The 24,191-nt window shown below is 71.0% G+C and overlaps 6 protein-coding genes across 6 annotated transcripts; 4 read left to right on the plus strand and 2 right to left on the minus strand.

Moving 5' to 3' along the window:
• Positions 1-496: 496 nt before the first annotated feature.
• PDE10 (putative 3'5'-cyclic nucleotide phosphodiesterase) lies at positions 497-1,507 on the plus strand (the record flags this gene model as incomplete). Its single annotated transcript, XM_009034744.1, has 1 exon — positions 497-1,507. One exon carries the CDS (start codon positions 497-499, stop codon positions 1,505-1,507), a length of 1,011 nt encoding a protein of 336 aa, XP_009032992.1.
• A 386-nt stretch (positions 1,508-1,893) lies between these two features.
• On the plus strand, positions 1,894-4,328 carry AURANDRAFT_20037 (hypothetical protein; the record flags this gene model as incomplete). The annotated part of the gene is made up of 4 exons (XM_009034745.1): positions 1,894-2,424; positions 2,616-3,224; positions 3,425-3,929; positions 4,129-4,328. The coding sequence occupies 4 exons, from the start codon at positions 1,894-1,896 to the stop codon at positions 4,326-4,328; spliced, it is 1,845 nt and encodes a 614-aa protein (XP_009032993.1).
• Positions 4,329-8,184: 3,856 nt separating this feature from the next.
• Positions 8,185-10,512, minus strand: AURANDRAFT_61118 (hypothetical protein; the record flags this gene model as incomplete). Its single annotated transcript, XM_009035198.1, has 1 exon — positions 8,185-10,512. One exon carries the CDS (start codon positions 10,510-10,512, stop codon positions 8,185-8,187), a length of 2,328 nt encoding a protein of 775 aa, XP_009033446.1.
• Positions 10,513-11,222: 710 nt separating this feature from the next.
• Positions 11,223-12,319, minus strand: AURANDRAFT_70049 (hypothetical protein; the record flags this gene model as incomplete). Its single annotated transcript, XM_009035197.1, has 1 exon — positions 11,223-12,319. One exon carries the CDS (start codon positions 12,302-12,304, stop codon positions 11,306-11,308), a length of 999 nt encoding a protein of 332 aa, XP_009033445.1.
• A 248-nt stretch (positions 12,320-12,567) lies between these two features.
• Positions 12,568-13,383, plus strand: AURANDRAFT_12957 (hypothetical protein; the record flags this gene model as incomplete). Its single annotated transcript, XM_009034746.1, has 1 exon — positions 12,568-13,383. A coding segment is annotated over one exon (816 nt), but the record flags the coding sequence as incomplete, so codon positions are not given.
• Positions 13,384-22,167: 8,784 nt separating this feature from the next.
• Positions 22,168-23,400, plus strand: ALD4 (hypothetical protein; the record flags this gene model as incomplete). The annotated part of the gene is made up of 1 exon (XM_009034747.1): positions 22,168-23,400. The coding sequence occupies one exon, from the start codon at positions 22,168-22,170 to the stop codon at positions 23,398-23,400; it is 1,233 nt and encodes a 410-aa protein (XP_009032995.1).
• Positions 23,401-24,191: the final 791 nt, after the last annotated feature.

Below are 24,191 nucleotides of genomic sequence, written 5' to 3' on the forward strand. Positions count from 1 at the left end.
GGGTCGCGCGCGAGGCGGCCCGGCCGCTCCGCCCCGCCGAGGCGCCCCCCCCCGCGCCCCGTCGCCTGCGCGGCTCCACAGCGACCTTCGGCGTCGGCCGCGGTCCCCGGGCGCCATGGGGAATGGCGTCATGTCGCGCATCCGCGCCCTCAGCGGGCAAAAGGAGACGATCGAGGACGTCGGGGAGCTCCCGCCGCAGCTCACGCAGCGCGCGTCGTCCGGGAACATGCGGCGGCTGTCGTTCTACCAGAAGAAGACGATCACCGACGACAACATGGACGCGCTCCTCGGCGAGGACAACCCCCTGAGCAAGCTCGGCTGGTACGACTTCCTCGTCCACACGGAGCTCTGCACGATGAACTACGACGGCCTCGGCGTCGACGACGACATGAAGCTCAACCACATGATCCGCATGATGGAGAACCTCCGCGTGCCCCAGACGTTGAAGAAGCCCGCGGGCGAGATTTTACCCTTCGTCTACGACATCAAGATGGTCATGCGGGACAACTCGTACCACAACTTCACGCACGTCACGGACGTGACGCAGTACATGTACACGCTGCTCCTCGCGACGCACGTCGCGGAGCGGCTCCGGCCCGTGGAGCTCGCCGCGGCCTACATCGCCGCGGTCTGCCACGATTTGGACCACCCGGGCCTGTCGAACACGTACCAGAACAACGAGAACACGGAGCTAAGCAAGCGCTACAACAAGGAGAGCCCGCTCGAGAACCACCACCTCAGCGTCTTCGGGCGGCTCTGCGAGAAGCACGAGCTGTTGGCGAACCTGCCGACGGAGGAGGAGAAGACGCGCTTCGTCGACATCGTGCACCACATGATCCTCGCCACGGACATGGCGAAGCACGGGCTGCTCATGAAGAAGATCAAGGAGAAGCTCAACATCGACGGCTGGCACCCGCTCAAGTCCGAGGAGGGCATCAACCTCATCCTCCAGATCGGCCTCAAGTGCGCGGACATCTCCAACCAGGCGCGGCCCTGGAAGGTCGCGAACCGCTGGAACGAGGCCGTCTACAAGGAGTTCTACCACGAGGGCGACCTCGACCGCGCCGCGGGCCGCAACGTCGCGCCCCTCTTCGACCGGCGCTCGAACATGATCCCCACGTCCACCGTGGGCTTCATCGGCTACGTCGTCGCGCCCCTCTACGAGATCTACGTCGCCATCATGAAGCGCTGCGCGATGATGGACGAGCAGGTCGACGCGCAGGCCGTCGAGGAGTGCCTCGTCTTCCTCCAGAAGAACAAGGAGCGCTACCAGCTCCAGGCCGACGGCCAGTACGTCGACCAGGACGAGGAGGAGGAGGAGCTCCAGAACTTCGCCGTGGACCTGCGCACCAAGATCAAGTCCAAGGAGGAGGAGGAGGAGGAGAAGACCAAGTCCAAGTACCCGGGCATCAACGGCCTCCAGCAGCAGGACACGATCCGCATCCTCATGAACAAAATCAAGCAGCATTCCAAGCACCCCCCGGAGCCGAAATTCCAGCCCGAGTGAGCGCGGCCGCGCCGCGCCGCGCCGCGGCCGCGCGCCGCCCGCCGCGACCCGCCCTTCTCGCCCGACCTAGGAACATCTCAAGCCTCACCCGCCGACGGGGGCGGGCGCCGGCGCCCGTGCGACGGCATAGGGCGCGCGGCCGCGCGGCGCCGAGGACGCCGTCCGCCTGCGTTGCCAACTTCAATAATGCGCGTCGGCATTGCGGCAAGCGAGTTTTTGGACGAGCTCGCACCGGTGGACCGCGCTCGCGCCGCCGGTCCCCGCGGGCGCGCCGCCGGCCTTGGTTCGCATTTGTCCCCGCCGGCACAGGCTCGGCGGCCGGCCGGTGGTCGGGCACCATAGATTACCTGAAGTTCGTCGCCTGCAGCGACCTGTTCAGCGAGGAGATGGAGGGCGCGGCGCCCCCCCCCGACGACGGCGGCGGGTGCGTGGACCTCGGCGAGATCGCCGTGCTCATCGACCAGCTGAAGAACGAGGACGTGCGCCTGCGCCTCGAGTCGAACGCGAACCTGCTGAGGATCGCGCGCGCGCTCGGGCCGGAGCGCGTCCGCGAGGAGCTCGTGCCGTTCATCTGCGACCTCACGGACGACAGCGACGACGTGCTCTTCGAGATGGCGGACCAGCTCGGGTCCCTGGGCGCCTACGTCGGCGGGCCGGCCCACGCGCACGTCGTGCTCGAGCCGCTCGAGGCGCTCGCGGCCGTCGAGGAGGCGCGCGTCCGCGACCGCGCGGTCCGCGCGGCGCTCGAGGTCGCCGCGGCCATGCCCGACGAGAGTTTGGTGTCCTACTACGTGCCCTTCGTGCAGCGCCTCGGGAACCACGACTGGTTCACGGCGCGCATCTCCGCGTGCGGCCTCTTCGCGGGGCCCCACGGCCGGCTCCCGGGCAGGAAAAGGGTGATTCAACTCCGCTTCAACGTGAGTGTTCCGCGCGCGCGCGTTCCGGCAAAAGCATCCACGCGTCGAGAGCGTTCCCAGAGATGATCGCTCGTCCCAAAATCAGCCGAAACGAGTGGAACATGACCGAGATAGGAGCCTTTGAAGTTGGGAATTTCGCACCCTTTTCCCGCCCAGGCCGGCTCCCGCCGCGGTCGCGCGCGGACGCGGAGGCGTTGTTCGCGCGGCTCTGCCGCGACGACACGCCCATGGTGCGTAGGGTGGCCGCGGGCCAGCTCGGGGCTATTGCGTTGGCGGGCGGGTCTTCCGACGGCGAGCCGCTGGGGTCGCTGGTTTCATTGTTCGAGGCCTTGGCGCGCGACGACCAGGACTCGGTGCGGCTCCAGACCGTGGGCAACTGCGCGGCGCTGTTCCGGGCGCTGGAGCCGGCGCGCGTGCGGGGGACGGTGCTGCCCGTGCTGCTGGCGACGGCGACGGACCGGTCCTGGCGCGTCCGGTGGTCGGCGGCGGCGGCGTTCGCGGAGTTGGCCGCGGCCGTCGACGACGACGTCGGCGGCGACGACGGCGCCCACTGCGCCGAGGCGCTGCGGGCGACCTTCGTGGGCCTCCTGAACGACGTCGAGCCCGAGGTGCGCTGCGCGGCCGCGGGCGCGCTCAGCGGCGTCGCGCGGCGCGTGCGCGACGAGGACGCGGCGCTCGCGGCGCTCGCGCCGTCCATCGAAGCGTTGAGCCGCGACGGGTCCCAGCAGGTGCGGGCGGCGCTGGCGAGCTCCGTCGGCGACCTGGCGCCGGCGCTCGGGCGCGACGCGACCGTCGCGCGCGTGCTGCCCAGGGCAGGACAAGAGAGCGAAATTCCCAACTTCAAAGGCTCCTTTCTCGGCCGTTTTCCACTCGTTTCGGCTGATTTTTGGACGGGCGATCATCTCTCGGAACGGTCTCGAAGCGTGAATGCTTTTCCCGGAACGCGCGCGCGCGGCACACTCACGTTGAAGCGACGTTGAATCTCTCTTGTCCTGCCCAGGTGCTGCCCGTGCTCCTCGCGCTCCTGCGCGACGCGAACGCGGAGGTGCGGCTCAACATCATCTCCAACCTGGGCCCCGTCCACGCCGTCGTCGGCGTCGACCTGCTGAGCCAGTCGCTGCTGCCGGCCATCGTCGACCTCGCCGACGACGCCAAGTGGCGCGTCCGCGGCGCGATCATCGAGCACGTGCCGCTCATCGCGGACCAGCTGGGCGTCGCCTTCTTCGACGACGCGCTCAAGGCCAAGTGCGTCGGCTGGCTCGCCGACGACGTCGCCGCCATCCGCATCGCGGCGACGCGCAACCTGCGGCTCCTCGCGGCCAAGTTCGGCGAGCGGTGGGCGCGCGACGTCGCGCTCCCAAAGGTCGCGGACCTCGCGCGCCAGCGCTACTACCTGCGCCGCATCACGGCGCTGCGCGCCCTCGACGCGCTCTGCGACGTCCTCGCGCCGGAGGACGTCGCGGCGGACGTGCTCGCGACGGTCCTGGACCTCTGCGACGACCTGTGTGGAATTCAACCACCGGTTTGGGTGGTCCTGACCAAACTTCAGAATTCTCTAGCTCGGTCAAATCGAAGTCGATTCGGCTGGTTTTTGGACGAATCGATTGCTCTCGTCGAGTTCTCGAAGCACAGCAGAAAACCTCGCTTCGAAACTGTCGCGTACGCTCACATTGAATTCGGGTTGAAGATTTGAATTCCACACAGGCGACGACCCCGTCGCGAACGTCCGCTTCAACGCGGCGGCGACGCTCCGGAAGCTCGCGCCCCGGCTCCAGCGCCACCGCGCCGGTGCGGAGCTCGCCCTGCTGAAGACGAAGCTCCGCAGCCTCGCCGACGACGACGGCGATGTCGACGTCGTCGCCATCGCGTCCGAGGCCGCGGCCGCCGTCGACGGCGACGAGTAGCGGCCCGGCGCCGGCCCCGCGCGCCGCGCCGCCCCCCGCCGGGACGGCGGGGGGTTCGACCTTAATTTCGCTCTCGCACACCGGGCGACTACGTTCGCGGTCGCTTACTTGGGTGATTACGCGAAGCGGCGCGGCTCGCGCGTCGCGGCCGCGGCCGCGGACTGGAGGTTGCCGAGGCTGTCGTTGCGGATCATGGACGCGAGGCCGAGGCCGTCGCGCTTCGCCGGCGGCGGCGGCGCCGCGTCCCAGGGGGCGCTCCCGAGGTGCGCCGTCGACGCGGCCGCGAGGTTCGTGAGCGAGTCGACGCGGACCATGGACCCGAGGCCGTTGGTCTTGGGCTCGTCGTCGCGGCGCTGCGCGTGGGCCACGGTCGCGGGCAGCGTCGCGCAGAGGCCGATGCCCGGCGCGGCCTCGCGGTCGGTCGCGTCGCGGCGGTGCGCGTGGGCGACGCCCGACGCGAGCGTCGGGTCGCTGCGCGCCTTGCGCGGCGGCGAGCGGATCACCTCGTCGCCGCGCGCGCCGTCGCGCGCCCCGAGGCGCGTCGCCGAGTGCGCGCGGCGCGCGGGCGCGGCCGCGGCCGCGTCGCCCGGCGCGGCGCCCTCGACGGAGCCGTGGAGGAAGAAGGTCCGCGCGAAGTCGCCCTTGTCCGCGGCGGCGCTGTGGTCCTTGAGGCCGACCTCGCGCGCGTTCGTCGCCGCCCACTCGCTGAGCTCCGCGCTCAGCGCGGCGAGGTCGCGCCAGCCCATGCCGCTCCGGTGCGCGCGGACGATCTGGCGGAGGCCCGTCTTCACGCGCGACGCGCGGCCGCTGTTCGTGCCCGGCTCGCAGCAGATGCCCAGGCCCCGCCGCGACTCGCCGGGGATGGGCGGCGGCACGACGCCCGCGGGGTAGTCGTGCGCCTGCTTCAATACGAGCAGGATGAGCTCGCGCTGCCGCGCGCGGATCTGCTGGTAGTCGCGGTGCGTCCACCAGACGTCGCGCCGCTCCGCCGCGGGCTGCTCGTCGATGGTCTCCACGTAGCGGAACTCGACGTCGCTCGCGAAGGACAGGCGCCGCGCGGACCGCGGCGGCGTAAGCGCCGCGTCCCCGGGCTCGTCGCCCGACGGGAACGCGGACCGCTCGCCGAAGCCCGGCGACCCGAGGCCCTCGGCGGGCGCGGCCTCGGGCGCCCTCGGCGCGAAGACGGGCGGCGCCTGGCCGAAGCAGATGCGCTTCAAGTTCTCGAAGAGCGACGGCGCCTCTCGCGATGCCGCCTGCGGCTGCTCGAGCGCCGCGAGCCGCGCGCGCAGGCGCGCGTTCTCCGTGGCGAGGTCGTCGGCGCTCATGGCGACGCGATGGCCGCAACGCGAGTACCGACGCCGCGGGTCTCGTCGCGCGCGGCAGCCGCCGGCGCACTCAGAGCGCCTCAAGCTCTCGAGCTTGCGTCGTCACAGCCTCTCGATTCTCGGTGCATTGGTCGATGGTGCAGACGCCGTGCCTTGCCGCAACTTCCGGGCCGCTCCCGGCGCGATGCTTCAGGCAGCCCATCTAGCGCCGCCGTATCTCGGCGCTGCCCTTGCGGTCAATCGCGCGCGGCCGCGACGATGCTCCCGGACCCCGCCCGCCGCGGCGCCCAGGCGCGCGAGACCTTCCTCCGCGACGCGCGCGACGCCAAGCTGCTCGCCCAGCTCAAGAACGCGCCGCCGTCGACCATCACGGAGCAGGACATCCGCGTCATGCAGCGCCTCAAGCTCCGGCGCCTCTACGGCGAGGTCGAGTCCAAGTTCTACCGGCAGGCGAGCAAGACCCAGCTGCTGCCCGTGTTCCGCGACGGAGGCGTCGTCTGGAAGACCGCGCGCAAAGTCGGCCGCGTCCTGTGTGGATTCCAAACCTTCAACCCGACTTCAATGTGAGCGTATTCGACGGTTTCGACGCGAGGCTTTCTGCCGTGCTTCGAGAACTCGACGAGAGCAATCGATCCGTCCAAAAATCAGCCGAATCGACTTCGATTTGATTGAGATAGAGAGTTCTGAAGTTTGGTGGGGACCCCCCAAACCAGTGGTTGATTTCCACACAGGCCGCGTCAAGCAGAAGGTCGCGACGTACCTCGCCCGGGCCAAGGGCGGCGGCGCCAGGTACCGCGCCTCCGAGGAGGCCGTGCGCCTCGAGTGCAGCGGCGCGTTCGACGACCCGAACACGCCCAAGGCGTATTCGCCTCGTCCGCGCGCGGGCCGCACGGACCGGCGGCCCCGGGCCTACTGCGTCGGGCGGGGCAACGTCGTCTGCATCTGAGTTGCGGTGCGCGGGGCGGCGTGGGACGCCAAAGCGCGACCATTCTTAAAGCACAGGCCTCTAGAGCCTCGTAGAGGCTCAATAGTCGTCCTCGTCCTCGTCGCTCGAGTCGTCGTCTTCGTCGGAGCTCGAGATCCATCCATCTTCGTCCTCGGAGTCCTCGGAGGCGACGAGGCGGTATTTCTTTCCACTGAGGAACGGCTTGCTGAGGAGGGTGCGCAAATGGAAGGGCCCGTTGGCTTCGCGGTAGTGTTTTCTCTTGCGTCGTTCTTGTGGCAGAAGTGAGAGCTTGAGATCGCCGCCGTAGTTCCAGCCTGGGACGATAGCGCGGGCCATGCCGAAGTAGACGTCGAGGGAACGGCAGGTGAGCGGATGATAAACAACACGTTGGTCGTACTTGTGGTTGAATCGGGCTTGCACGACGTGGTCGTCCGGTTTGGACGCGAGGAACTCAAGGAGATGGCTGCTGCTGATGATACGCGTGCCATCGACTTTCATGAGAGTCCACCACTGGTCGTGGAACTTCACCGGAGCTGGCACTGAGTTTTTTGGTGCATATCGGATCACAGGGCCGGTATCGTTGAATTCGTCCATCACGTTTCCGCGGAACCGGAACGCGCGGAGGCTCCCGCAGGTCACGGGGCCGTCCACGAGAGAAAACCCCGTCCGGGCGGGAAGATGGAGCACAAAGTATGCATTAATCGAGAACTTGTGCAGCAGCTCGCAATGGGATTCCACCGCCGTGAGGCCCGCGCGCTTGCGTCGAGCGAAGTCATACGTCCGCTTGATCTCGTGCTTGCAGTTGCCAACTCCATCGAGCGCACGCTTCGCGACGGCCTCCGGCGCGCTGAGCCACCCCTTGGTGCTGGAAGGAAGCCAAGCGGCCCGGCACGTGCTCTCGACGCGCGCGAGATCCGCCCCTCCGAGAAAGTCTAAAAGTGGCAGGTCGATGCCCAGCGCGGCCACAAAGGGGCTTGCCGCGCCGCCGCCCGCGACCGCGAGTCTCGGCCGCTGCGCGACGTGCGGCGCAGCGCTCGAAGGTCGCAGAACCGCGTGCACTTGACACCATTTGCTCAACACCGCCCGCGCCGATCGCATCGACGCGTCGCTAACGTCTCGAAGCCACGGCGAGTCTGGTTCTTCGCGCCTAAGACTCACACGAATCGATCGTTGTATGTAGGAAGGAAGAGACGCGGGTGCATGCGCGGTCTTGGATATTGAGAGGAACTCCAGGGGCTTCCCAATCGCGTTGGACGGCGGGCGCTTCTTGCTCCCGGGGATCAGGTCACGCCAAATTTTTCGAACTCGTTTGCTCCATATGAGTAAGTCGCGGCGCCGGGTCACTTCGTCATTCTCCATATTACCCTCTGTTATCCCTCGTCGTCAGCCCCGTCGGTCCGTCCACCCGGGCGTCCTCGACCCCGCCTCCTTGCCTTGTGGCGGATCGGCTGGCGAGCGAGCGACCCGTAGGCCTACCCGTGCGACACGTCCGTCGACCCGCAGAGCCTGCCGGACACACCGGCGGGCACACACCGAGCGCGACGGCACGTGCCGTAACTTACGCGCGGCGGGGCCCTCGCCCCGCCTACTTGTTCTTCTTCTTCTTCGCGGGCGGCGGGAGGAGGACGCCGTAGTCGAGGGAGAGCACCGCGCGCTTCGGCGCGTCGACGTCGTTGTAGGACGGGGGCTTGCGCGGGTCGCTGCTCTTGGGCGCGCCCGGCGGCGCCTTGGGCGGCCCCGCGGAGCGGTCGCGGCGCGGCTCGGGCCTGCGGTCGTCGCGGCGGTCGCGGGGCGAGAACGGCTTCCGCCGGTCGCCGTACGAGTCCGCGCGGCCGCGGCGGTCGTCGCGGCGGTCGTCGCGGCGGTCGCGGCGGTCGCGGTCGCGGCCCCGCTTCCGGTCGGCCTTGCCGCCGAGGAGCTCGAGGGGCTCGACCTCGGCGCCCGCGTCCGTGCGGATCGGCGGCAGCGGCTTCTGGCCGTCGAGCTCGTAGACGGCCCACATGAAGGGCCGCCGGGCCGCCGTGACGAACTGCTCGAGGTAGTCGCCGTGGCGGTTCGCGCCGTGCTTGCGCAGAAAGTCCTGGGACTTGAAGAGCTTGCGGCACCACTCGAAGCCGCAGCGCGCGCGGCCGTTGTCCTCGGCCGCGCCCGTCTCCGCGTAGAAGGCCTCCGTGGCCTTGTCCACGGCCGCGTTCTCCGCGGCGAAGAGCCGCGCGGCCGCGCCCCGCGGGTGGTAGGCCCGGCCGGGGCAGACGCCGGACCCGTCGTCCGCGCCGTCGTCGGCCGCCTCGCGGCGCGCGGCCGCGATGAGGCGGCACAGCGCGTCGTCCATGTCGGCGAGCACCTTGCCCCAGTCCTTGGCGCCGTCGGCCTCCTTGGGCGGGTCCGCCGCGCCGCCGTCGTCGGCCGCCGGTTCGTCCTTCGGCGGGTCCGCGGCCTTCGCGGCCTCGTCCGTCGGCTCGTCGCCGTCGTCGTCGGCGTCGTCGTCGTCGTCGCCGCGCAGGCGCTTCTTCCGCGACGAGCCGCCGTCGTCGTCTTCGCGGGGCGCCTTCGGCGCCGCGCGGCGCGCCTTGGCCTCGAGGCGCGCCGCGAGGTCCGCCGTCGCGGCCGCGAGTTTCTCGGCCTCCTCGTCCGGCGACCCCGGTGCGTCGGCGCGCGCGGGCCGCGTGAGCCAGGCGACGTCGCGCGTCAGGAGGTCGATCTCGTCCTTGCAGCGCGTCGCGCCGTAGTAGAGCACGAGGTGCACGCGGCGGAGGTACGCGGCCGCGACGTCCAAGCACGCGCCGTTGTCGGCCCGGAGCGCCGCGCCCAATGCAGTGTCGCCGGCGACGAGCGCCGCGAGGCGGTCGCCCCCGGGCACGTCCGCGGCGTCGTCGTAGGCCGCCGCGGCCGCGAGCGCCTGCGCGCAGTCGCGCGCGAGGCGGTCGCGCGAGCCCAGGGCCGCGCCCGCGCGGTCGTAGGGCCGCGGGCCCCGGCGGGGCCGCGCGCCGCGGCCGAACTCGTCGACGGCGCCCACGGACGCGGACAGCAGCGCGCGCTTGGCGCGCGCGCGGAACGAGTCGCGCTCGAGGAGCTCGCGGCCCAGCGCCTTGGCGAGGCGGCCCCGCGCCGCGTCGAGGGCGGCGCCGTCGTCGCCGTCGTCGGGCCCGGCGTCGCCGTCGTCGCGGCTCCGCCGGCGGTCGCCGCACGGGCGGCACGCCGTCGGGTCCCAGGGCGGCGGCGACGCCGCGAGCGCCGGCGGCACCGCGACGTCGAGGCGGCCGTCGCCGAGGGCTTTCTCCGCGTCGCGCGCGGCGTCCGCGTCGTCGAAGAGGAGCCAGGCGTCGACGTCGAAGCCGTCCTTGCGCCGGGGCGCGGCGTCGTCGAGGAGCACCCTCGGGGGCGCGACCGCGGGCGCGTCGTCGCGTTGGCCCCGCGCGTCCTCGACGGCCAGCGCGACGGCCGCGCCGAGCGCTTTGGCGCCCGCGACGGGCGGGCAGCCGGGCAGCAGCACGACGCGCGCCGCCGCGTGGCCGGGCACGCACTGGCGGCTCGCCTCGAACGCGACGGCCGCGTCCGCGCCCTCCGCGGGCGCCTCCGCCGCCGCGGGCTCCTCCGCCGGGTCGAGGGAGCAGCCCGCGACGAAGCCCTCGGCGTCGCCGATGTTCTCCCGGAACGCCGCGGCCTCGGCGGCCGCGCGCGCGCGCTGCGCCTCGCACCGCGCCTCGATGCGCGCGGGGTCGTAGCGCTCGCGGAACCACTCGAAGTCCGCGTTGCGCTCGAAGAAGCGGCGCACGAGCTCCTTGGCGAAGGTCCCGCGGTAGTCCTGGTAGCGCCGGCTGAAGGTCTGCGGGTCCGCGTCGTCGCGCTGCGTCGCGACGAACTCGCGGTAGGTCTTGAACGGGCTCAGCGGGCGCGACTGCTCCTCGGGCATGGTCGGCGAGGGACAGGCGAACCGCGGCGGAGGTGGGTTTGCGGCGCGGGACGACGCGGTCGACCTCGGCGGCGGCGCGCGTGACAACAGGCTCAGCGATCTCGCCTCGATGTCGATGGTCCGAGGAGTGCAAGGTCGCATCGCCGACGCCGCAGTGAAGTGATCAACGTACATCTAGACACGCCCATAGGAAATTAATTAATAAAGATCAATCATCGAATTCCGGCCGGCGGAGCCAGAGTCATTAGTCCTCCATAGAGGCTGTGCGTCGACCGCGCGCGCGGGCGCGGTGTCGCGGAGGTCCGCGGGCTGAAATCACGGCCAAAATTGGTTAAATGGTCGTATCAAAGCAAGCTTGATGATACTCACGCGTTGATTGCACGTTTGCGAAGACTTTTTGCGCGCGGTCGCTGGTTCGGGTCAAGAAATCGCAAGATTTAACTTCAACAAAAGTGCTGAAGTTCAACAAAAATGTTGACTTTTAAATCCAGGCTATCAGAATCCGAGTTTTGATCACTTCACTGCGACGCCGGCGCCGCGTCGCGTCGTCGCGTCGCCGCGCGGCCGTCCGGGCTGCCCGATCGCCCGGCCGGCTTTGCTCCGCGCCGCGGCCTAGGAAGACACCGGTGGCGTCGCCGCCGCCGACGGCGTCGCCGCCGGCGCGCTCCGACCGAACGCGCACCGGGGCTCCGCGACCCCGCTCGCGAGAAGGAAGGTGCTCACGCTTAGCGGCGGCGAGCGGAACCGCGGCGGTCGGCGAAGGGCGGGCCCCGGGGGCCCCGGCGCCCCCCCTCTAGAGGTCGGTGACGGGGAACTCGAAGATGACCTCCTTGTTCGTGAGCTTCTTGTACACGAAGGAGAACGTGTCGAGCTTGGTCTCGACGTTGACCTGGTCCTTGGGGTCGAGGAGCACCTTGAGGACCTTGGAGCCGTCGAGCTTGCAGCGCGTGCGCTTGCCGACGATCTCCGTCGGGTAGACGAGGTCGTCGAGGATGCAGTCCTGGACGCTCGTGAGCGTGCGCGACCGCGGCCGGGGGCCCTTGGACGACGAGCTCCGCGCGTAGTTTTTGCCGAGGATCGTGCGCTGCGCGACGATGATGACGTGGCGGCCCGAGAACTTCTTCTCGAGCTCGCGCACGAGGCGCGTCTGGATCTTGTGGTAGCTCTTGAGCAGGCCGAACGGCACGAAGACGATGATCGCCTTCTTGCCGCCGCCGACCTCGACCTCCTTGGCGCTGAGGAAGTAGAGCTCCTTGAGCTCCGCCTTGAGCTCCGTCGACGACTGCTCGAGGTTGTAGAGCTCGGCCGCGACCTGGCTCTCGATCTCGTCGGGCTCCTGGCCCTCGGGCTTCACGCACTTCTTGCTGGCCATCTTGACCTGGGCGGACGACGCGTCAGACGGCGGCGCGGAGCGACGAGGCGGGGCGCGCGCGCGAGGGGGCGGGGGGGAGGCTCTCGGCCCGCCGTCGGCGCCGCCGCGTAGGCGGACGGCGAGACTTTGGCGCGGAGCGACGAGGCGGAGCGCGCGCGACGAGGGGGGACGTCCTGCCCGCGGCCCGCCGTCGGCACCGCCGCGCAGCCGAGCTCGAAGCTGCCGAGGCGCCGCCCCGCGACCGCGTCGCGGCCTCCGGAGGCCGCGCTCCGTGGAGCCGCGCCTCGGAGAGCGGCGACCGCCGCATGAGGTGGCGCGCAGCTCGCGCTTTCGCAGTTCGTCGTCACGGCGTTGCTCGTCGGTCGTCAGCCGCCGCGGCAGTGGGTCTAGAACTCTCAGGAGCGCGCGTCGGGTGCTCATGGGACGCAGCGCAGCACGACAAGGATGGGCGAGCGAGCAAAGTGGTCGCCGGAGTTAGCGATGGAGAGGTCGGCAGTGCCGCTGAGTTGCCGTGGGCGAAGCGCGATGGACGCCTCCAACGAAGCCGATTCCAAGCCCAAGAAGCAGCGCGGGCCGGTGCCAGATACGTTTGCAACGGCCGCACACCAAACGAGAGACACCCGCGCGCGCAAAATGCGCATACGCGCCCCGCAGACGCCGCGTCAAAACACCGTCGCCCGCGCAGGCGCTACCGCAAGGACAAGCCCTGGGACACGGACGACGTCGACCACTGGAAGCTCGAGGAGTGGAAGCCCGAGCACTCGCCCGGCGCGTTCCTCGAGGAGAGCAGCTTCGCGACGCTCTTCCCGCGGTACCGCGAGGGCTACATCCGGGAGGCGTGGCCGATCGTCACGCGGACGCTGGGCAAGGTCGGCGTCGCCTGCGAGCTCAACCTCATCGAGGGGTCCATGACCGTGGCGACGACGCGGAAGACGTCGGACCCCTACGTCATCCTCAAGGCGCGGGACCTCATCAAGCTCCTCGCGCGGTCGATCCCCGCGGCGCAGGCGATGAAGATCCTCGACGACGGCGTGCACTGCGACGTCATCAAGATCGGCGGCCTCGTGCGGAACCGGGACCGCTTCGTGCGCCGGCGGCAGCGCCTCGTCGGGCCCGACGGCGCGACGCTCAAGGCGCTCGAGCTGCTCACGGAGTGCTACGTGCTCGTGCAGGGCAACACGGTCGCGTGCATGGGCGGCATCAAGGGCCTGAAGACGTGCCGCAAGGTCGTCGAGGAGTGCTTCCGCAACGTCCACCCCATCTACAACATCAAGATCCTCATGATCAAGCGCGAGCTCGCGAACGACCCCGAGCTCAAGGAGGAGGACTGGGAGCGGTTCCTGCCGAAATTCGCGAAGAAGAACGTGCAGACGAAGAAGCCCCTCAAGACGCGCCCCACCAAGGCCTACACGCCCTTCCCGCCGGCCCAGCAGCCCTCCAAGGTCGACCTCCAGATCGAGAGCGGCGAGTACTTCGCGCCCGAATCCGCGAAGCGCCAGGCCGCGGCCGCGGCGACGCGGACCGGCGACGTCGCCGCGCGCGCCGAGAGCGACGCCGCGGCCCTGCCCCCGAAGAAGAAGCGCGAGCGGCCCCACAAGCGCAAGCCCGCGCCCGACGCGGACGCGGCGTCGGGGCCCGACGCCGCGGACCTCGTCGCGTCGATCCGCGGCCGCGCGGGCCTCGGGCCCGCGCCGGAGCGGAAGAAGCCGCGGCGCGAGGCGCCGCTCCTCTCGCCGGAGCCGGCGGACAAGCCCGCGAAGCGCGTCACCTGGTCCCCGGACGTCGAGGGCGGCGAGCCGCCGAAGCCGGCGAAAACCGCGCGCGCGAAGAAGGCGAAGCTCCTCTCGAAGAAGGCCAAGCGCAGCGCGTCGCGCTAGCTAATTTTGCGCCAAGCGAGTCGAGCGCGCGCGACGGCGCTGGCCTCGTCTTAGGCCTCGTCTTAGGAATCGTCGCCCCCCCCCGGCCCCCGGCTCGACTTCCGCCGGCTCGACTTCCGCTGCGGCGGAACCTCGGGCGCCGCGGCCTCGTTCGCCGCGGCCTCCTCGTCGGTCGGGTGGGGGAAGAAGTTGATCATCTGGTTGGCGGTCATGCCGTGGGCGAGGTTGGCGTTCAGGACGCTGCCCGCCGGGCGGGCCGGCCGCGGCCGGCGTCCTCGAGCCCGGGGCCGTTTGCAGCAGGGGTTGCGGCCGTCGCCCCCCGGGTCCGGGTCGCCGCCGCCGTCGTCGTCGTCGTCGCCCGGCGACGGGCCGCCGCCGTCGTCGTCCGGCGAGCCGCGCGCGTCGTCGCGGGGCGCGCCGCCGCCGGTGCTCGCGCCGCCGGTGTTCGCGCGGGGGCGGGCGGCGCCGTCGCGGGGCCCGCGGCGGCGGGGCCCGTCGCCCGCCGCGACGCAGACGCGCTTCGTCGGCGGGGAGCCGTCGGCGTCGGCGGCGACGGCCATCGCCGCGAGGCCGCCGAGCAGGCCGGCGAAGAAGGCCTTCGCCTCCGCGGACTCCGCGCCGCCCTTCTCCGGGATGGCGGGGACCGCCGGGGCGTCGGCGGCGTCGAGGAACTCGATGAGCTCGTCGACGTTGACCTGCGAGGGGTCGCAGTCGAAGACTCCGCGGAGCCATTCCTCCGTCTTGTCGAAGAACGACGACCAGTTCCCGTACAGCGAATCGATCGTCCCCTTCAATTTCATGAAGGCCTTCGCGTACGGCGTCGTCGCCGGCTCAGCCGTCGGGTCCCTTCCATCGTCGTTCAGCCAGAAGACGTGCTTCAGGAGATCCGCGTCGCTGACGTCGTTCAGCGCCGCAAACTCGCTGTCGTGGTAGCCCACGAGGAGCGGGTCCGAAAGGCTCCGACGGGCGCAGTGGACCTCGACGACGCACTTGTGCCCCGACGCGCTGACGATGGGGATCGCGACGATGGCGTGGCCGCTCTTGCCGAAGCCGTCGTTGACCCAGACGCCCGTGAACGAGTCGGCGCTGCCCGCGCCCGCGAAGCTCCAGGAGGCGGCTTCGAGCCCGGCCTTTTGGTCGGAGAAGATGGACACGCGCGCCGTCACGCCCGCGCCGCCGAACTTCTCGAGCTCAGCGTCGTAGGCGTTCGCGACCGCCGAGCTGTCGGAAATACCTCCGCGGTGACTCAATGAGTTGTCGCCCACGAAAAAAGGCGCGCGTAGGCGGCAGGCCCGCGACGACGCGCGGCCTTTCAGCCGGTCCAGATCGCCGGCGGCCAGCGCGTCGTCGACCTTCGTCTGCAGGTGGTCCGCGAGCTGGACCCGCACGGCGAGCGCCGGCTCGATGAGGTCCTTGTGGATGGCGGCCGCCGACCCGCGGCGCAGCCACCACGGGCTGACCAGGTGCGCCCCGACGACGCGGACGGCGACGGGGCGGCCCTCGAGGGCGCGAATCCCCGCAAAGTTGCACGCACAGACCTTGTCGCGGCCGCTGCCGTCGAGCGAGACGTGTCGATCGCGGGCTTGGGAGAGCCGTTGGATGTGGCGCAGGAGCGCGTCGTGCCGACTCGCCACGACGCCGATTGTCCCGCGCAGCTTGTCGTCTTCATAGACCGACAGAGCCTCGGTCTCGCGGCGCTGCTGCATGTGTCTTTCATGTCGCTTCTCGTTTGATCGAACAGATGCTTCTTTTTGTGCTGTCGTCCGCATCATGATGATCTTGAAAGCGTGCCGGCGGTCGTTGGGTGGTGCTGGGGCGGCGAGGCCGCGGGCGCCGCGAGGTTCGCTGCGAAGGTGCTACTGACGACGTGCGGCGCCGAGTGAGTCGACCGACAGATCGACTTCAACAGCGATGCACGGTGCAGGCTAGAGCCGAGGCTGCCTCGAATTCACGCACGCTCGACCTCGAGCGCGGCTGCCCGCCGCTCGGGCTGCGGTGCGCCGCGGGCTCCGACCAGGGCTCCCGCGTGTCGCGGTCGTTCTTGGGCGGCGCGCCGTAGCCCTCGAAGATCTCACGGATCTGGCGGAGCTCGTCGTTCCTGTTCGTGCCCGCGGCATCGCGCCAGCGCCGGACAGTCGACGAGCACCAAATGGCCAGTGCAACAGCTCCTCTGCAGGACAACACTGGGCCTGAGGTCCCGACGACAGTCCGGGCGCTACGCGTTCTCCGCCGCGCACGAGGGCACGGGCATCTGCGAGCTGTCGCTGCCCGTCGACGTGCGCGACGCGTGCTGGAACACGGGCGCGGACGTGTTGACGTCCGTCTGCTGCGAGGGCACGACGCTGCTGGAGCTCGTCGAGGACGGCCACGTCAACGCCGCGGCGCTTTACGAGGCCGATGACGGCAGGTCGTTCCCCTACGTGTCCTTCAGGGGCTGCCTGCGTCGCCGACGCCGACGGCTACCCCGGCGTGCGCGGTCCTGGAGAGCTACGGCGACTGGCGCGGCGGCGACGAGCAGGACGGCGACTCCACCTTCGGCGCCGCCTTCACCTACAGCGACCCGATCGGCGTCGTCGACCTGCTCTTCTCCGACGTGCTCTGGGACTGGTTCGACGGCCGAGTCGACGCGGTCGGCCTCTGCGCGCCCGAGGGCGAGAACGCCGACGCCTGGGGCTCCTTCGGCGGCCACCTCTGCAAGTGCGACCGCGTCCGCAAGGAGTGCGTGGACACGCCCTTGGCGGAGGAGAAGCCGAACGTCGGCGCGATCCTCGGGTCGAACTACTACTACGCCAAGGACTTCAGGCGCGACGGCAACGTCGACTTCTGGCGGGTCGAGGGCATCGACACGCCGTCGCCCGAGGTCCACGGGGGCACGCTCTTCGCCGTGTCGGAGGACCTCTACGCGGAGGCCGTCCTCGACGTCGCGGCGCTCCCCGAGGCGGAGGGCAAGACGTGGATCGACGACGGCGTCGCCGAGGGTCGGTCCACGGCGAACATCCAGTGCCCGGACCCCTCGGAGGAGATGAGGTCCAACGACGGCCTGAACTGCCCCTACAGCGACGACCTCTTCGTGCCGACGGCCGCGCCGACGCTCGTGCCGACGCTCAACCCCATCCTGCTCTTCAACTGCACGGCCTACAACAAGCCCTTCCAGGTGCTCCAGGTCGACGACGACAGCGACATGTACAGCGTCGCCATGCTCGACCTCGACACGGGCGAGCACGAGGTGCTCTGGGACATCGACTGGTTCGACGGCCACGTCAACGCGGTGGGCATGTACCTCGGCGACCAGGACGCGGAGTTCCCGACCTACTACGCGTGGGTCTGCGGCTACCTCTGCGGCTTGACATGACGCGCAAGGAGCGCTTCGACGCGCTTCTGGCGGAGGGGGTCGTCGTCGCGTGCGTCGCCGACGACGACGGCTACCCCGGCGTGCGCGGTCCTGGAGAGCTACGGCGACTGGCGCGGCGGCGACGAGCAGGACGGCGACTCCACCTTCGGCGCCGCCTTCACCTACAGCGACCCGATCGGCGTCGTCGACCCGCTCTTCTACGCGGTGCTCTGGGACTGGTTCGACGGTCGAGTCAACGCGGTCGGCCTCTGCGCGCCCGAGGACGAGGACGCCTACGCCTGGGGCTCCTTCGGCGGCCCTCTGCAAGTGCGACCGCGTCCGCACGACACGCTCTTGGAGGAAGAGGAGCCGATTGTTCGTCGCGACCGCGTGGCCCTACTCCGTGCTGGCTTCGCGGACGTCCGCGTCTCCAACGGCTCCGCGGACGCCCACGGCGCCGACGGCTTCGTCGACGGCCACGCCGACGGCCACACCGACGGACCCTCGAAGGGCGCCGGCGCTCTCGCCGACCGCCCCGCCATCACCTGTCCTGCCACGGACCACGACGTGGCGCTGGAGGCCCGCCCAAGCCCCCGGATCCCCGAACTTAAGCCTGGAGCTCCGCGAGCTCGTGCGCGCGCTGGGCTTCGCGCCAGAGGTAGTTCTGCTGGTGGAGCTCGAGCGCGCCGATGACCTCGAGGAGCTTGTTGAGCGTCTTGCAGTGGGGGCCGCGGTTCGGCCGGGCGCGCGACTCCTCGGGCCGCGTGTCGAAGGACTCGCCGCCGTCGACGTTGTGCTCGAAGGCCGCGTAGAAGGGGGCGCCTTCGGGGGCGGGCTGCTTCTCGACGAGGTGCGCGAACGCGTCCGCGAGCACGCGGAGGAGCGGGTCCGCGCCGACGCTCCCGAAGCAGAAGCGGACCTTGAGCTTGTCGGCGAGGGCGCGGGGGATGTCGACGGCGCGGCTCTCGCCGTCGGTCTCGCCCCAGAACCGACTCTCGCCGTGTTTGGGGCACAGCGCGAGCATGAACGAGAGCGCGGAGATGTCAATCTTGAGGTTCTCGAGGACCTTCTCGCGGTAGACGAGGGCGACGACGGGGGAGGCCGTCGGCGGCCAGGTGATGCAGGGGATGGCCGCGACGCGCGCGAGCAGGACGTCGTTGTCGAGCGTCCAGACCTGCGGACGACGCGTGAATCCGAGGCCGCGGCGTGCAAAGAACACGCGGGGAACGCGCGAGGTCCGCGTCGCCACGCGCCACGGCGGCGCCGCACTCCGCCTCCGCGGGCACGCGGTCTGCCCAGTGCACCCTTGGGCTATAGCCCCCGACATTTAGTTCCTCTAGGGCGCGCGCGACGCGCGAGTTCGATGTCCGCTGCGCCGCGCGAACTGCGATCCTTTTCCCCGCGTAGTCGAAAGAGTACGGTTCTTTCGATTCAAATACGCAAAATACATCAAACCCTCCTCGCAGCATCCCTGAAACAATCGAAACGACGCGCTTGACCTGCATGGCCTGCGCGAGCGACGCGTCGAGTCGAACCGCGGCCCCGAACTCCGCGCGTCGGCGCGCGGCGCGTCGAGTCGAACCGCGGCCCCGAACTCCGCGCGCGCGCGCTCTCGAATCGGCGGCGGGCGAGGGACGGCGCGCCCCCGGGACGCGCGGAGGACGCGGGCGACGCGACGGGCTTGTACTTGACGTCGTCGTCGTCGTCGTCGTCGTCCTTGGACAACTTTATCCACGATATGTCGAGCGCAATCACGGGGCGCCGTCGCCCTCCGTCGATGCAGACCGCCGCAAATAATGCCACAAAATCCTGATAGATTTTCACAAGGGCGAACCCCGAGGCGTCGACGAGCGACCCGATGAACCGCGCGATGTATGCGACACCCATCTTTTCAGGCAGCTCGCTGAACTGCTGCGGCATCTGTGGCAAGATTACCGCAAGCTTACCGCAGGGGGCGATGCGAGCTCTCGTGGCCGCGATCTTGTGCGCCATGGCCGCGGCCCTGAACCCGGGCGTCGTCCTCGGCCTCAACGGCGCCTTGCAGCGGCGCGTCGCGTTCGACGCGCCCTTGGCTGTGGGCGCTGTGAACCGCGCGTCCGAGTCGAATAGCGGGGTGGGAGGCAAGGGCCAGGGCGCCTTTCTCGCAGCCAAAGCCAGCGGCGCGGCGGCGTCGCTCGCCATGTTCTACGGCGGCGACACGGGCGACGCCATGGCGGCGGCGATCCGCGCGCAGTGCGACTCCGACGAGGCGCTCTGGGTGGCGACGGCGTCGGCGACGCGCGTCTGCACGACGCTCGTCTCGCCCGGCGGCGACGCGACGGAGGTCGTCGAGCCCTCGGGCGCCGTCGCCGCGTCCGAGCTCGACGACCTGACGTCGCGGCTCGCGGCCCGCGCGCCGGCCGCGGGCGTCCTCGTCTCCGGGAGCGTGCCGCCGGGCGTCCCCGGGGAGACCTACTACGGGTCCTGCGTCGCCGCGGTCGCCGGCGCGGCGACCAAGGTCCTCGTCGACTCCGTCGTCGGGCTGGAGGGGACCCTGGACGCCGCCCGAGGCGCGGGCTGCGCCGTCGCGCTGAAGCTGAACGCGCGCGAGCTGCTGGCGCTCGCGGGCGACGCGCTCGCCGCGGGCGCCGCGGACGCCGTCGCGGACCCGGAGCGCGCCGCGCGGGCGGCGCGAAAACTCGCGGCGTCCCTGGACCCGGACCGCGCGTGCCTGCACGTCGTGCTCTGGACCGACGGGCCGCACCCGGCCGGCGCGTTCGAGCCGGCGTCGGGCGCGACGTTTTCGCTGACGTCGCCGCCGCTGCCGGGGCCCGTGCTGAGCCCCATCGGGGCCGGCGACACGGTCGCCGGCGCGACCTTCGCCGCCTGGCTCGGAAACGAGGCCGACGGCGACGTCCCGGCCGCCGTGGCCGCCTTCGCCTTCGGCCTCTCGCGCGGCGCGGCGAGCTGCCTCACGCGCGAGAACGCCGCCTTCGACGCGGCGACCGCCGAGGCGCTCCTCGCCGGGACCGAAGTAACGCGCGCCTAGGGCAACGCGCGCCTAGGGCCCCGGGGGATGGGGCTCCTCGGCGCGCGCTCCCGACTCCTCCCGGACCGACGCGAAGAGGCGCGGCGAAAAACCCTTACACGGTCCCCCGGCGCAGGTCCTCGGCGCTCCTGTGGCCGAGGATCTCCGCGCGGACGCTCGCGCGGAACGTCGTCGACTTGCCCTTCGGGAGCCGCGGCAGGCTCACGGCCTCGACGCTCTTCGAGGCGACCGTCGAGACGCTGGCGTGGCTCGAGAGGGCGGGGAAGCCCCGGGGCGGCCGGCCGGGCCGCGGGCGGCCCCGCTTCGGCGGAGGGGAGCCGTGCGACGGCTGGTTGCCGACGACGTGCGTGCCCGTCTGCGCGGCCGCGACGGCGACGACGCCCGTGGGGTCGACGAGGTGCTCGAGGTCCCGCAGCTTCTTCTCCCGGGGCACACTCGTGTGGTAGCGCTTCGCCATCTCCGAGACGTAGGCGTTGCGCTCCGCCGGGCGGAACTGGCCGCGCTTCATGGGTCGCAGCAGGCCGTCGCCGGGCGTGCGCACGCGGTTCTTCAAAACAAGGCCTGGAGGTCGAGCTCGCTACCTTCTCTCGGGGGCAGCCACCAGCGGCGCTCTTCGTGCCGCTGCGGGCGTCAACGTTGACGAGCAACGAATCTCGCTGCCCTCGGGCAGCCCGCGGAGTCGCCTTGCAACGATGGCGACCAAGGCCGCGTCGCTCCTCGCCGACGTGGGGAAGCGCATGGGCCAGACGTGGTGCCTCGGCTCCCTGCTGGCGCTGTCGACGGCGATCAAGTGGCGGCGGCCCGACGACGCGACGGATCTCCTCTGCGTGACGACGTTCACGGCCGCGCTCCAGCTCGCGGCCACGGTCTGCGAGTTCTGCCCGCTCTTCCACCCGAGCACGCGGACCTTCAAAAGCGCGACGGCGGCCTACCGCGACGCCGTCGAGGGCATCGCGGAAGGGACGAGCCTCTTCGACGCGGCGGCGGCGCTCACGAAGGCGCTCGGCCGGAAGCGCGTCGCGCAGAGCTGCTGCATGGCCATCCTGCTCGTCGCTGTGTCCTGCGCCCTCGTCTACTACGCCCTGGGCCTCGCCGTGCGGCGCCTCCGGTCGTCGAGCGCGTCGCAGCCCCTGCTCAAGCTCGCGGTCTACGGCGCGTTCGCCTTCGCGTGCTTCCGCCTCTTCGGCTCGGGCGTCGCCGCGCCGCTGCTCGCCGAGGCCTTCACGCTCGACGTCGCCCTCGCGGCGCAGAAGCTGGCGCTGCCCCTGCGGGCCGCGGCCCTCGCGCAGGCCGCGCCGCGCGCGGCGGCGGCGACGCGGCCCGAGGCCGCGTACCTGGCCATGCAGGGCGCGGCCGTGGCGCTCAAGGCGGGCGCCCTGGCGCCCGGCATCGCGGAGCTCGCGGCGGCCGGCGGCGACGACGTCGCCGCGCGGCTATTGGACGACCCGCGGCCCGCGACGGCGCTCCTCTGCTGCCTCACGCTCGCGGCCGTCGCCTACGGCCTCCGCCGCGACGCGAAGAACCTCGCGCTCCTCGTGCTCGGCGCCGCGGCCTTCTCGCCGCCGGCGCTCGCGGGGCCCTGGGCCGCCAAGTTCACCCCGGACCAGCTCCTCAACCACGCGACGTCGATCCAGCTCGCGCTCCTCTTCGCGGCGATGACGCTCTGCGGCACGCCGCTCCTCATGTTCGCGGGCCTCATCCTCAACGCCCTCTTCCGCATCCACGACATCGACCTCCAGTGAGGCGCGGGTAAGGCGTGACGTCAACGTGGACCTCAAACACGTGCGAAGTTTCGACAGAATCCGCGATGGCCCTGCGATTGGGCAGCCTCCTCGCGCCGCGCGCGCGGCGCTGCGCGTCGACGCTCGCGGCGGACGGCTCCTACGCCGTGGCCGTGGACAACCCCTACAGCGGCGAGACCTACTGCGAGGTCGGCTACAAGACGTCCGCCGAGGCCCTGGCCGCCGTCGACGCCAGCGCCGCCGCCCAGCGCGCCTGGGCCGCGGAGACGACGGTGGAGCAGCGCGTCGCCGTCTGCGCAAAGTTCATGGAGGCCATCAAGGCCGACGCGGACCGCATCGCAAACGACATCAGCGGCATGATGGGCAAGCCCGTCGCGCACGCACGGGGCGAGATCGGCGGCATGATGGAGCGCTGCGAGATGATGATGGCGCTCGCGCCCAAGGCCCTGGCGCCCGACGTGCTCCCGGCGAAGGACAACTTCGTGCGCACCATCGAGAAGGACCCCGTCGGCGTCGTGCTCTGCATCGCGCCCTGGAACTACCCGCTTCTGACGACGGTGAACTGCGTGGTCCCGGCCGTCCTCGCGGGCAACGCCGTGGCCATCAAGCACTCGCCGCGCACGCCCCTCTGCGCCGACGCCTTCGAGCGCGCCTTCCTCGCCGCGGGCGCGCCCGAGGGGCTCGTGACCGCGCTGCACTGCGGCCACGGCGAGGTCGAGGACGTCATCGCGCGCGAGGCCGTGGGCTTCGTGTCCTTCACGGGGAGCGTCCGCGGCGGCCGCGAGGTCTACGGCGCCGTCGCGAAGCACCGCTTCATCGACGCGACGCTCGAGCTCGGCGGCAAGGACCCGGCGTACGTCGCCGAGGACGCGGACGTCGCCGCGGCGGCCGCGGGGCTCGTCGACGGCGCGATGTGGAACGCGGGCCAGTCCTGCTGCGGCATCGAGCGCGTCTACGTCCACGAGTCCAACTACGACGAGTTCCTGGCGGCGGCCAAGGCCGAGGTCGACGCGTTCGTGCTCGGCGACCCGGCCGCCGCGGCGACGTCGATGGGGCCCCTCGCGCTGCCGGGCGCGCCGGCCTTCCTCCAGGGCCAGGTCGACGACGCCGTCGCCAAGGGCGCGACGCTCCTCGCCGGCGGCGCGGCGGGGCCCGACGCCTCGGGCAAGGGCCGCTTCTTCACGCCAACGCTCCTCGGCGACTGCGACCACGCCATGTCGCTCATGGTCGACGAGTCCTTCGGCCCCGTGCTCGGCGTCGCCAAGGTCGCCGGCGACGACGACGCCGTCGAGCTCATGAACGACAGCGCCTACGGCCTGAGCGCCTGCGTCTTCACCAAGGACCACGACCGCGCGCTCGCCCTGTCGAAGCGCGTCGCCACGGGCACGTTCTTCCAGAACCGGTGCGACTACCTCGACCCGGCCCTCCCCTGGACGGGGGTCAAGAACACGGGCAAGGGCGTCTCCCTCTCCGAGCACGGCTTCCGCGGCGTCACGCGCCTCCGCAACTTCCACGCGAAGCTCGACGCGTCGGCCTAGCGGGGCGCCGCGCCTAGGACGATGCTCGCGGCGTGCGCGCGGCGCGCGTCGCGGCCGCCGGGATCTCGAAGCGCGCGCGCGCCGCGGCGTCGAGCGAGATCTCGAGCGTCCTTCAACATAGCACGGTGAACTAATTGGTGAACTTTTAATATGGCACGATGACATGAGCCGGCTCCTCTGGTGCCTGCTCCTGCGGTGCCACGGCCTCATCACGCAGCCCACGGGCTTCCGCGACGGCGGCGTCCGCGGCGGCCGCAAGGCGCGCACGCAGACCGTCGTCCTGTTCTTCCACGTGCCGAAGACCGGCGGCGAGTCGATCAACGAGTACATGGTCCTGCACGCCAAGGCCGCCGTCTACGTGCGCTGCGAGACGGCGGCGCGCTACGCCGCCGCCCTCGAGAAACTCGCGGCGAACGCGACCTTCGAGCGGCTGCCGGACAACGCGACGGTCTTCGTCGAGGTCCACGAGCCCATGGCGTCCGCGGACCCGCCGCCGCCGCGGCGCGCCGGGCGGGACCAGGGTGATTCACGTTCGCTTCAACGTGAGTCTTCCGCGCGCGCGCGTGCCGATAACAGCATCTACGCGTCGAGAGCGCTCCGAGCGATGATCGCTCGTCCAAAAATGAGCCGAAACGAGTGGACGACGACCGAGATGCGAGCCTCCAAAGTTGGGAAGTTCGCACCCGTTTCCTGCCCAGGTGGCGCGTCGCCGCGGGGGCGCTGGCCCGCCTCCGGGCGGCGCTCGACCCCGTGCGCCTCGTCGTCTTCACCGTGCTCCGCGACCCCGTGGC

The sequence above is a fragment of the Aureococcus anophagefferens genome (genome assembly GCF_000186865.1).
Source record: "Aureococcus anophagefferens unplaced genomic scaffold AURANscaffold_2, whole genome shotgun sequence".
Classification (NCBI taxonomy): Eukaryota; class Pelagophyceae; order Pelagomonadales; family Pelagomonadaceae; genus Aureococcus; species Aureococcus anophagefferens.